This window comes from Heliangelus exortis, chromosome 1 (genome assembly GCF_036169615.1).
Source record: "Heliangelus exortis chromosome 1, bHelExo1.hap1, whole genome shotgun sequence".
NCBI lineage: Eukaryota > Metazoa > Chordata > Aves > Apodiformes > Trochilidae > Heliangelus > Heliangelus exortis.
The window spans coordinates 16,166,558-16,178,850 of NC_092422.1; the positions used below are offsets into that span (position 1 = coordinate 16,166,558).

At 36.6% G+C, this 12,293-nt stretch overlaps 1 protein-coding gene across 4 annotated transcripts in view; it reads left to right on the plus strand.

The window, feature by feature from the left end:
• Window positions 1–12,293, plus strand: part of LOC139792096 (serine-protein kinase ATM-like) — a 71,134-nt gene that overhangs the window by 5,115 nt on the left and 53,726 nt on the right. For all 4 annotated transcript variants that reach the window (XR_011724145.1, XM_071734921.1, XM_071734930.1 and 1 more), the window contains 11 exons: window positions 3,352–3,517; window positions 3,802–4,040; window positions 4,816–4,979; window positions 5,263–5,432; window positions 6,824–7,195; window positions 7,764–7,958; window positions 8,262–8,357; window positions 9,116–9,338; window positions 10,476–10,604; window positions 11,356–11,481; window positions 11,603–11,692. Coding sequence is in view for 3 of the 4 variants with exons in the window: in XM_071734921.1 (XP_071591022.1) it covers window positions 3,352–3,517; window positions 3,802–4,040; window positions 4,816–4,979; window positions 5,263–5,432; window positions 6,824–7,195; window positions 7,764–7,958; window positions 8,262–8,357; window positions 9,116–9,338; window positions 10,476–10,604; window positions 11,356–11,481; window positions 11,603–11,692 (1,970 nt within the window). In the remaining variant the exon portion in view is untranslated. The remainder of the gene's footprint in view (window positions 1–3,351; window positions 3,518–3,801; window positions 4,041–4,815; window positions 4,980–5,262; window positions 5,433–6,823; window positions 7,196–7,763; window positions 7,959–8,261; window positions 8,358–9,115; window positions 9,339–10,475; window positions 10,605–11,355; window positions 11,482–11,602; window positions 11,693–12,293) is intronic.

The window sequence follows — 12,293 nt, forward strand, 5'->3', positions numbered from 1 at the left end:
TTAAAGAACTTGGTACTGTTGGGCCATGGAGTTAGAACTGTAAGTTGAAGACTGAAGGGGAAGCTGGAAGTGTCTGGCAAAGCTGCCTGAGACAAGGAGCCAGTGAGGGGAGTCAGCCTGCAAGGCTGGAGCAGAGCAGAGTGTGGAGCTGAGGACAGATCAGACAGGGAGGCTGCAAGCTGGAGTCCAGAGCAATGGGCAGAAAGGGCTTATTGAAGAACTGGTTACTCAGGTGGAACTGAGAGTAGGGGGGTAGGAATGAACAAGGGGTGTTGAAGACTGATACTGAAGGGAGCAGAGAAGGGAAATTGAGTGTCACTGAAGGCTGCAGGCTGTGCCTGTGGAGCCTGTGGAGTTGCTGCGTGGTAGTTTAGGACCATGGAAGTTAACAGAGTCTGTGTATGGACAGAAGCTGTGAGTGTGATAGAAACAATTTTGACATTAGATCATAGGACACAGTTGAATTTAGTTACTGAAATGAGACATGACTGAAGGCCATAAATCTAGTGAAGTCAGACTTAAATCCATTAAATTAAAAAGTTGCTTTTATTGAAGGAGGGATATGTGAGCTTTGTATAGGTTACCATAAACATCTTCTAGCGATTCCACCCTAATGCTTGTTTATAATTTTTGGATTACAGTGGAGAAGTCTGTTTTATATTTATGAAATCAGTGATCTGGTGCAGGAGTTTAAAGTAAAGTGCAGGTTCCAGCTGTTGCCCCAAAGCAGTTAGATTTGGTAAACAAATACTTGGCTTCATGAGGTGCTCTTGCCAGCTGGAAGTTCTGATTGTCTGAATGTTGATAGTTGTACTCTTAAATTATGAGGAGCTGTCATACTCTGTATAGTGGCTGCATCAGCAAAGGATTCACATGAGGCCAGTAGAAGCTGTGCCTCAGAACACTACAGTGCATTGATGGCATTGTAGTATTGGGAAATATGGCTCATGAAGTATATAACAAAAGCAAAGAGATCACTAAAATTTTACTAAATACAAGATTTGCCCTCAAAAGAGGTGAGGTAAAAAGACCTGTGCAAGAAACAGTTTCCTGGGGTCAAATGGCAAGATGGGTGCTGTTGCATTCCTACTGATATGATGATTTACAGCATCTCAGCAATGGCTTCACTGATCATGGAATCATAGAGTGGTTTAAGGAAGGGACCTTAAAGATCATCAAGTTCCAACCCCCAAAGTGGGTACAGACACCTTCTACTAGACCAGGTTGTTTAGAGCCCCATCCAGCCTGGCCTTGAACACTTCCAGGGAGGTGGCATCCACAGCTTCTCTGCCACACTTGGGTATTGACACATTGTTGTTCTTATTGTCCAGATGCTTATTGTCTCTATTTGCTGTGCCATGCCATGCAACTGATGTCAGCACATTTTACGGTTTTCAGAACCTGGTTTCACCTGTCTGCTGTAGGAATTAAGGCAGAACTGGATCTATCCCAGTATGACTGCCACCTGCCTGAGTCTGTTCCCTTTATACCCCAAGAATTGTGGAAAGGATAACCATAAACTAGAGAACCATGCATTGTTACATATATTCAAGGACTAATAAACTTGCTTTTCTTTCTTCTGCATATTCTTCTGTGACTTCTTCCAGTCACAGCAGCTTCATTCCCACACCTCTTCATCCCCAGACTGGTCCCCACATTCAGGGGGCTGCATGAGGGGAGTCCAACACTGAAGGGCTGAAGGGGAAGGAGATGGAGGACAATGTGAAAGCTCCGTTTGAGAGCATCATGAGCCTTTATACTCAGGACTGATAGCAGATCTGAGGGTGCTGGCACTGATGAACGTTCCACTTCCACCCTTTATAAAGAAGAGACACAGTTAAACCAGGCTTGGGCATTGTTGTCACCAGGTTAAAGCTTTGTCACCCAGTAATGTAGGGATATGAGCTGGCTCTGATTCCCATGATTCAGGGAGTCATCTGTGTTCTGCAAATGACCTTATACCTACTTGGAAAGAATCTGAGGCCAGATGGTGGTGAAGGTGGCATTATGAGTCCTGCTTGAGTCCATGATGTACATAAATCTATGAAGACCTTCACAACAATGAATCAGTAACACTTCAGTTTATGTATAGTTATCCCAAGCTGAGTTTTCCTTAATACAGAAATCCAGAGCTCAAAGCCCTGGGTGCTGACATCAGTGTCACCCATGCAGTGTATTTGAAAGAATTGATTCTGGAAGAGTGCCTCCACAGCCTTGGTCCTGTCTGTGGTGAGGTTACTTACCCTAAACTGATGACCTACTGGCCACTAGAGGTGAGGGTTGTCAAGCTCTTCTGGGCCATAGTCATTCTGTGGGGCAGAAGTACAGTAACTGGTCTCTCTGCATCCCAAAGACTGTATGATGCAGCTGCTCTGAGCTCGTCTGGTTGACTGTGAATGAAGTAGTTACAGTGGCTGATACTCCCAAAAGATAATTCTACCCATAGTTTTCCTTAGACAAAAGAAGGCCTGAGGTGTATTTCCATTTGTTCCAAGTGTTTTCCCAGAATAGGCCTGAATCAGTATTTCTTTCCTGCTGTGGACCTTTGCTGTGGATATTGTCCATTGGTGAACTGAAGGACATTAACATAAATGTCCACTTGTACGTGGCATGAATGAAATAGCAGCAAAGCTTTTGCTTGTGTCATCTTAAACTGATGGTGATGGTTGGATCAGTAATGCACTGCTGTGATTAGTAGGAGGCTGATGAAAGGACAGGGTGATGATTCCTAAATGGGCATTGAGATGAGAAAGCAAAAATCTGAGGAAGGAGCCCTTTCTTCAGAAAACTTGTAAATGAGTGTGAAGCATGGTTGTGTTGGCCTGCAGGCTGGGGTGAACCAGCTGAGCTGCTTGTAATGGAAATATGGGGAGCCTCAGTACCAGTTGTTTTGGTCTGTGAACCTGTTCCTGCTACATCAAATCCTTTGTTAATGTATCTGTATCTGTAAATTGTTTGTGAGTACTTTTATTACATATTTGGCAGCAAAAGGAGCCTACTGTGCTGATTGATCAATGTAGAGTAGAAGTTGAGTGTGGAAACAGTTGTGAAATTTGATTGTGTTGCTTTAGCTATTTTGCTCAGGGTAACACGGAGGAAATTGTATCCCAGCTCAGAATGAATGTAACTTTACTTCCAGTATAGACAAGACCATGTGTTTTTTTCTCCATTAACTTTTGTGAATTATGACATGAAGCTGAATTCAGAATGGTAGTTTCAGTATATTTCATGCAGTATTTTACTTCAAGCATTTTTATTTAATCCTCTGTAACATGTATGTTTATATCTATGTTTGAATATTTACAGCATATATACACACTGTATCATATGTTTTTTTTAATACACTTGCAGAGTTGTTGATCCTGTATGGGCAATTATACCTCAGACATTCTGTGAAGATTAATAGAGTCTTGGTGGCTAGAATAATTCACACACTTACCAGGGGGTACTGCTTCCAAACTGATGGGTTGAGTTCTGATATGTTTACCTTCTTTTCAAAAGCAATGCAGATGGCAAGGTAAGTTGCAAGTGTTCCATTTGTATGCTAATGGCTACTTTAAGAGAGTAACCCCTGTTAAGTATTTGGGATTAGATTTGAGTAGTAGCAGTTAATAGTTTTTTAGGTATATTTTGTTCTGTATTTGAACACCAGTTCAATAAATTCTTTAAAATATTAATAACTTCTGCATTTATTAGGAAAATAATATTCTGAATATAGTTACTGGCTTGTATTTATGTTTAAAAAATTCTTGTGAGAAGATTATTTCTTCTGGAAGTTTTAGTGCTTGGTTTATATTGCAGGCAGGAGAAGAATACTGCAGGCCTGGATCATATTGTTGGAGCAATGAATATCTTCTGCAATAAGTTTGCTGTCAACTGTCGCATACGGACTTGTAAAGTAGGAGAAGAAATTTTGCCTACGTTGCTTTATATATGGACTCAGTCTAGACCAAAGGATTCTCTGAAGGAATCAATAATTGACTTATTTCGTCTCCAAGTTCGTATTCATCATCCACAGGGTGCAAAAACTCAGGCAAAAGGTACAATAAAAAGCTCCCTGTTTTCTTTATGTCACTGTACGTGATTGTTCATATTATCGTGTCAACTTTCTAAATGTTGATACTGAATCTTGGAAACATTAATGAGAGTGATCATTACATGTCAGTAGTTTTATGCTATAGATTAATACTGAGCTAAAATGAAAATAAGTTTACAAATTGTATGTACTAAGAGAGCATTAATTGTATTAAATCCTGTAAAGGTTAATAGTGTTTTTTTATCAAAGTGTGTTTTTAATTACTAAATCAAAACAAAGTCTTTAAGGAAAGGAAATAATAGTTTAGATTGCCACATCTATTCATATCTTGCAAGGTTTATTTGAGCCCAGAAACTACTACAGTGGTCTAAATCTTACTATATAAAACTGGCCAGAGAACATCATTCACTGTCTGTCATGGCCCATTTCAGTTGTAGTGCTTTGTTTATAAAAACTTTTTTTTCACTTTGTTTTCAAAATAGCAAAGGGTTTATAATCCATCAGAATTTATCCATCACATTTTAAGTTTTCCACTTAGATAAAGAGCTATCTCCTAGAAACTTTGTTCTTACCCTATTTAATTGTATATGCTGATTAAATACTCTTAACTTTTTAAACTTTTTTACTTTATTCATTCTCCATTATAGAGCTTATTTTGCAGGCCTGCATTTCTTAAGCTTTGTATACTGTGATTTTGGTTGTATTTTGTGTTGTCTAGGTAGTTTTACATATTGTATCAAGTGGGTGGTACATGTTTGAAATGTTTTTTTCATGTGCAGGTGCCTATGACTCCACAAAATGGCAAAGTATCCTGCATAACCTGTATGATATTCTAGTGAATGAACTAAATCTCATTGGGAGCAGGGGAAAGTATTCTTCAGGTTCACGTAATATTGCTGTAAAGGAAAATTTGATTGAGTTAATGGCTGATATTTGTCATCAGGTAACATCTTTATTTTAGTATAAAGCTGTATTTACTGTGCTGTGTGTTTTGCTTTTGAAAATAATATGGATTGAGCATTTTCTCAGTCATGTACTGAAATAGTTTCTTTTGTCTGTGTCCTTTTTAGTTAATTTTTGTGCATTCTAGAATAATAGTAATTCTGGATGCCCCTTTTGAGCCTTTAGATACAGTAAAAAATAGACCAGTTTAGTTTGACATTTCAGTTTTCCTGTAAATACTTTTTTTTCTTATTTGTGGACTTTTAAATTCCTCTTCATTAAAGGTTTTTACAGAAGATACCAAAGTTCTGGAAATTACTCAGTCGTATGCCATTTCTCAAAGAGAGTCCAGTGACCAAACAGCACCAAACAAACGCAGGAGGATTGAACTAGGCTGGGAGGTAATTCGAGACAACCTGCAAAGATCCCAGAAGGATTTTGATGTGATCCCTTGGTAATGCCATCCTTACATGAAACAATATCATTACAGACATCTTCTTAAATTAAGTGTTCTCCTGAATATGTTGTGCTTTCAAATTAGGTGCCTGCACACTGTGTAATTAGATATCTAAGCACTCAGGTTAGACTCTCATAGCATTTGGAATGTAGTGAGTAGTGTTCTTGGCACTCATGCTTTAAAAGCTTTATATCTTTTGTTTCCTAAGAAATAACAAATAAGGACTAGTAAATTGTGCTGTAGGGTATAAAATATTACTGGATCTGATTTTTCACCTGTCTCTTTGTCTAGATATTACAAGTCTTTGTGTAAGTGTTGTGTGTGAGATCCAGCTTCTGAGTATTAGGAAATTAACCTGAGATTTACTGCTGTCCTAAGCTGCCTGTGTCATAGAACAGCATCAGCCATTAACAGTTTGGCCATTTTGGATTACTTCACACATTTTGCCATAATACCTGGCTTGAAAACTGCTGAAGTGCAAAGCCTAACATCTTAGCTTGGACCTAGATTGAGGGGTATTTTGTTTGACATGAGGAATTTCTGAACTGGAGATAACAACTGCACATCTTCTTCCACTGACTGTGGCAGAAGGACTCTGTAGCAGAGAGCATAGCAGATAATCAAGCTGTTAAAAGACCACAGCATGACTTTAGCAGCTGTAGTCCTAATTCCAAGAATGTTGACTTTTTAGCTAACATAGATTACACCGGATGTTTTTTTGCTCTTACTGTTCCTCTCTGCCTTTCTGACTTTTCTTGGAAACTGCTGCACAAGATACCACAACAGCATAGCTGCTTGTGAACTGGGTCCTGTGCTAGTGCCACAGGTTTGTGTGTGTGTTTGTTGCTCACAGTATTGTGGCAGAGTGGCAGTTTAGGATCCAGTTGAGAAGTTACCATGCCATTCTGTGTGGAGGTGGCAATCTCCAAGAAATACTGAGTACTGTAATTTACTAATTTGAGTAGTGTATAACCATTGCTATGAGCAAACTCCTTAGCATTTTGTTCATTTTGGAACTTTTTTTTTTCAATCTGCAGAGATGATTTGTAATGTTTCCTATTTCTCATTTGACCCTTGAGGTCACTCCCTAGGTCAGAGTGTATAACAGGCTAGTCCAAAAGAAGGAGAAAAATATTTTTTTGCCTGAAATTTTCTTCCCTTGTGAAATCAGTGAAGTCAGCTTGTAAGGATTTATTAGGGATAGTGAAGCTACACAACCAGATTTTTAGAAGTAAAAACAGTAGAAATACTGAATCTTTAACCTTTGCTAGTAAATCACCTTAAAGTATAAATGTGAAATGGCACTTGGAGAACACTTTGTTAATTTACATTTGAAGATGCAAATTTGCATATGTTTGATATTAATTGCTTCACTTTCTGTTTTCAAGGTTACAGATTACAGCTCAATTAATATCGAAGTATCCCATGAGTCTTCCTAACAGTGAGCTGCCTCCCTTACTCAGTGTACTTCACCAGCTGCTGCCTCAGCAGCGCCGAGGAGAAAGGACCCCGTATGTGCTGAAGTGTCTTACAGAGCTTGCTTTGTGTCAAAATCAGAAAACTGATTTGAAAAGCACCCTCAAGCTGGAGCTCCAGAGAATCTGGGCAAAAATTTGGTCTCTGACCATTCGTAGCATAAGTTTCCAACAAATTGAGGGAGAGAGCTTTGGGCTGCTTGGAGCTATAATTCAAGGAAACCTTGTTGTAGCAGATAAAGAACTCTGGAAGATATTTTCAGGACCAGCATGCAAACCTTCAAGGTAAAATGGGAAGCAAGGGTAATATTTAGTGTCTGATTCACATTGCTCCTTACTGTGAAATCAGAAGCATTGTATTATTCAGAATACTTCTATTGTTGTTGGGGCTGTGTTTCTAGTTAAGAACTGCCCATGTTTATGTTTTAAGCATTGGAAGTGGGTGTAATTACCTAAATGTCTGAAAGCAGAGGCAGAAGAGTGGAGGCAAGCACTGTCAAATTTAAAATTGGCTAAAAGTGTAAAACAAAAAATTTAAAATATGACTGAAGGAGAAGTTGATTTTTTTTTTAAAGTTAAAAGTATTTTTTCTTCTAAATATATTTGGATTCTGAAATGAGTATTCTGAGTATTCTTTAAAATAGACAGGAAATATCTGTAATAGCCAAAATGTCTTTTGAAAATGGTTTTAATAAAGGTTTTAATAAAGGATCCAGTATGCAGGCTTATTAACTGGGTTGTGTACTTGATGCTCCTTGAGCATGCAGAAATACTGACTTTGCTCTAGAGTGCTGATCAACAAAACATGCCACGTTGTTTCTCACAAATGCCCCATCTTCCATTTTTGTTACAGTTCTGCTGTATGTTGTTTATCATTAGTGATGTCTGCCTACTCAGTGCCAGAAAATTTGGATGTAGGAATGGAACACAATAACTGTGAAAGAAAGTTGGACTCTGTCTTAAAGGAGGAGATAATAAAATGGTTGTTGTCCTGCTATTTGGAGGAAGAAATAGAAGAATGTGCAGAGCTGCCTTCTGTGCTCTGCAGGTGAGGTCTTTGTGGCATAATTTTATATGTAAGCTTACCCTGCAGCAGAGAATACTGCACAGGGAAAAGTGGATTTGCAGAATTGTACTCTGTCAGTACTTTTAAGCTTATTGTAGAATGTCATTGTGGGGACATGATGTAGTTGTATGACCATAACATTAACTATGCATTAGGAATCTTAAATGAAAACTTAAGCATCTTTGAAGATACACTTTTACTCTAGTTAGTATTTGGGTACGCTTAAGGAATCCCAAGGTCTTTTTTGATTGCAAGAAAATACAAAACATTTTTCTTTTTTTACAGCGATTTTCCTCATCTTACATTACAAAAAATTCTTGTGAGTCTTACAATGAAGAACTGTAGAGCTGCCATGGTTTTTTTCCAAAATGATGCCAAGTGGTATGTTATAAGCAAAATAAAGAATATATGTATCATCTCTCTTCAGCTATACAGCTAAATATTTGGCTCTTTTTCCATAAGTAGGAATTTTTAACTCTTTACTGTTATATTTTCCCAATAATTTGTAACTTTATTGAAATGTGTATTCACCCTTTTTTGAAATTACCTTCCATCCTAAAGGAGTTATTCATCTTCAGAGTTCCCTTGAAGCTAGATGCTAAGTAGAAAGTTGAGTTGATGCAACTGTCCATATATGCTCATACCACTCCATCTATGTTTTTGGCCCCAGCCACTGAGTTCATCAGTTACCCTATGAATGCTGTTCATCTTTCACTGATGCATATGATCAGGATCTTGGACTATGTCCAGTTTCCTCTTAATGAAACTAAAATGTGTTTAACTTGTTCCAGGACTTCCCTACTACAAGATAAAAATACATGTTTCAAAATAAATTAATTTCTGTTCCAACTGTGTAAAGTAGGTTGAAGTCAGCCACCTTAACACAAAACAGATGCTGCTGTATGAAGTACAGTAAAATGTGTGGTCTGTGTGCAGGCTTCATTTTCATTCTAGTTTCTTCATACAAAGCTAAGAGAGTAGACAGTCAAAATCACCTCAGAAATTAAAGATCAACCACAGTTTGGAAACACAAAAAAGATAAAATATTTTACTTTCCTTTTACTTATTTCTTGTATTTAAATAATAATTTCTAAGTCTTATACTGTCTGCAAAAATAAAAATTATCTATTTTCTTCAAGCATGCAACACTGGCAAGGCAAAGAAGAAAATTTTTCTGATGTTGAAGAGCTGTATCTGCAGACGACATTTAATGAAATGGATATTTTCACTAACTTTGCAGTAAATGTTGCAGATAAAAATGTGACTGGTTCAAGACTTGCCATCAACCAAAATCTTAGGGAAACACTGGAGTACTGTCTTTTAGCAATGTCAGAAAAGCTTTTAAGCAGCTATGCTCCTAAGGTAAGATATTACTGTTTCATGTTCCTATTAGTGCTCCCATACAATATACTTGCAAAGTAAAGTGTGTAGATTTTCATTCCTGTTGTCACTAAAGATGAACTGCAAGCATTTGAAAAACTATCCAATAATATGAAAAAGAGAAGTCTGTGTTTCTTTACATAATTGGCAAAATATCCATTGCTTTTTTTAAGTATGTGGGAATATACAGTGGCTGTGTAGAAGTGGAAGTTTGTGCGAAGCTGCCACACAAACAACTGTTTTCCTGCTTTTTGTGTCATTTGTTTCCACTTCTGTGCTTTCTGTATGCTTTTAGCTCTCACCAGTTTTCAGCCAAGGTATTCTGAGGCACAGAGGTCCTAAATAGATAGGTTTTTTAAAGAGACAGCTGTGTAAAGTAGTAATTGTAAAGAAAGCTACAAATACTGGCTGTATTAGCAAGAACACAGCAACTGCTCAAGAGAACTGATTATCCCCTCACTGCTGTAACAGTGGTGTGTATGCCTAAGTTTTCCCATCTTTTTAAATTAATACCTGCTTTTCAAGAATATGATAGCTATCTTCTTCAGTCTCACTGAGGGAGTAAGAAAAAAATTATTTGTCTACTCTTTCTCCTCTTTTGATCCAAATAATGTAAGCAGGTAAAAAGGGATCTATAAATACTCCTGCAGTAAGCTTGCACACATTTAAAACTGTCTGTGCCATTTGTTTGACACAGTAGTTACCAAGAAGCAACTTATAAAATTAATAAGATTGAAAGAGACAGCAGTAGGAATATGATTTAGTTCCTGACTGGCTCATACTGTCATCCTAGCAGAAGGTAAACTAAACAAACAGAGCACATGGGAAGAGCTCTAAGTATTGCTATGATGGAATCTGAAGAAGAGGTAGAATTTAAAAGTGTTTTGAAGGAAGAAGCACAGGGGCTGTGGGACACACATAGAATATCATAGCACAGAGAGCCAAAAAAGACTTGTTAAAGACCTGAGGCGAGTGCAACGCAAAACACTGATGCAAATTTATTTTAATTTTGGTGAAATCTGTATATAAAATGTTTCTCATGTACTCTAAAGAATTCTGTATTTTGGCAAAAAAACTTAATGCTTAACCACTGGCATTTATACTGTGTATTTGATTTAGTCTAAGGTTTCTGCAGAACACCTTGTCCAATGTGTCAGTCTGTTGATTGGTGTTCTTGGTTGCTATTGCTACACTGGTATATTTAAAGAAGAGGATGTCTGTAAATCAGAGCTGTTCCAGAAAGCTAAGGTAAGCAGCAATGTATTCAAGACCTATTAAAAATGAAACTAACCATTAAACATAAAATATTTTTTTAAATTTTATTCATGCTGGCACATTTTCACAGTATGAATATTTCAACTGTTCTCTGCTTTATAAAAGAGGCAGTCAAGTGAGCTTTCAGTATCTTACTGCTGCTGAAAAGGGAGGAGTCACTCAAATTCCATCAGTACACCAGTGCCTCTCTTTTTCAGTGAAGAATATGCTAAATATCCATACATTTTTCAGTCACCTCTTTTAAAACAGTAAAATATAATGGACATGTGGACAAAGGACTACTTAGGGGAAAAAAATATGTTTAATTTATAGTTCTTTTATGCAGGATTTTTTAAAGATCATTTGATGGTTTAAACCAGTATGAAGACAGGTACTATTATTATTTTTATTATTACTATGACTGTGTAAGGTGTATTCTTGCTTAAAAATAGAAAACCAGAACTTAAACATTATAGGATAAAATGTATTTTTTTTTTGTGCTGAAAATGGATGAAAATATCAGTGTTTCATGCATGTCTAGGCCATCTTTTTGTCACTTCTGGAGCAGAATAGGTGAAACAAAAATAAAACAGTAATAAAAAAAGGCCAGACTCATTGATGCACACTTGAAATAATACTGTATGAATGAGAATCATGTCCTTTTGTCTCTGTGTTTGTGCTGTGTGTGTGCCATAGTATAAAAAATTTTAACTGAAGTATTTTAACTGTGTTATATTTTTACTAGTCTCTCATTCATTATGCTGGAGAAAGCATTTCTCAGTCTAAAAACAAACTGAATGAAGATGCCCAGGTCAACTCACTGAGGACTCTGATAATGCAGTGTACAAAATGTTTATGTAATTGTACCAAGGTAAAGTTTATTAAAAAGTTTATATTTCTTTCTAACTCAATGAAGTCACAAAGTTTAATATCACAAATATAGTACCTGAAAAAAATTAATTAACCTATCTGTACGTCTTGCTTCTTTACAGAACAGTGCTAATAAGATGCTGTCTAATATATTCCTGCGTTTATTAACATCAAAATTTATGAATGATCTTGTAGATATTTGCAAAAATCTGGTAAGTTTATTCTGTCTGTTTTTAAATGCTGTGCTCTTCTATGAAAGTATTGTTTTTACAGTGTAATAATTTGGAGGCAAACCAAATGAGGTAGTTACTACTGAAAAAATAAATCGGGTTTTTTTGTTTGGTAGGTTTTTCCTGTTGGGTTTTTTTTTTTTTGAGAATTGCCTAATAGGAAGCCTTTCTATTTAGCATTTTAACACAGGCAGAGGGCAAGAATTAAAGCAAATCGGTAACATTTGATCAAGACTAGCATGCCAGTTCACATCAAGAAAAAAAAGTTATTTTAAAAAATTTTTTGTTACAATATTATAGTAAAAGTATCTACAGTTTTTATGCCATAGAAGAAATTTCTCTAATGTGATACTTAATGTATGTGTAAAGTTTTAAAAGCTTATTTTTATTTTGTAGTTTGATGGACTTTTATTGCCTTATAACACTTTAAAGATGTTTATTATATGCATATTAAATCTCCTAATTGTAAGTGACTCTCTTTTCTCACTGAGTAAAGTAATAGGGTGGCTTATCACTGTTTAGTACAACTCTTCTAACTCTTTTGGCACATTGTTCTGTAGTCAGGTATAGGCAAAATTGTTTT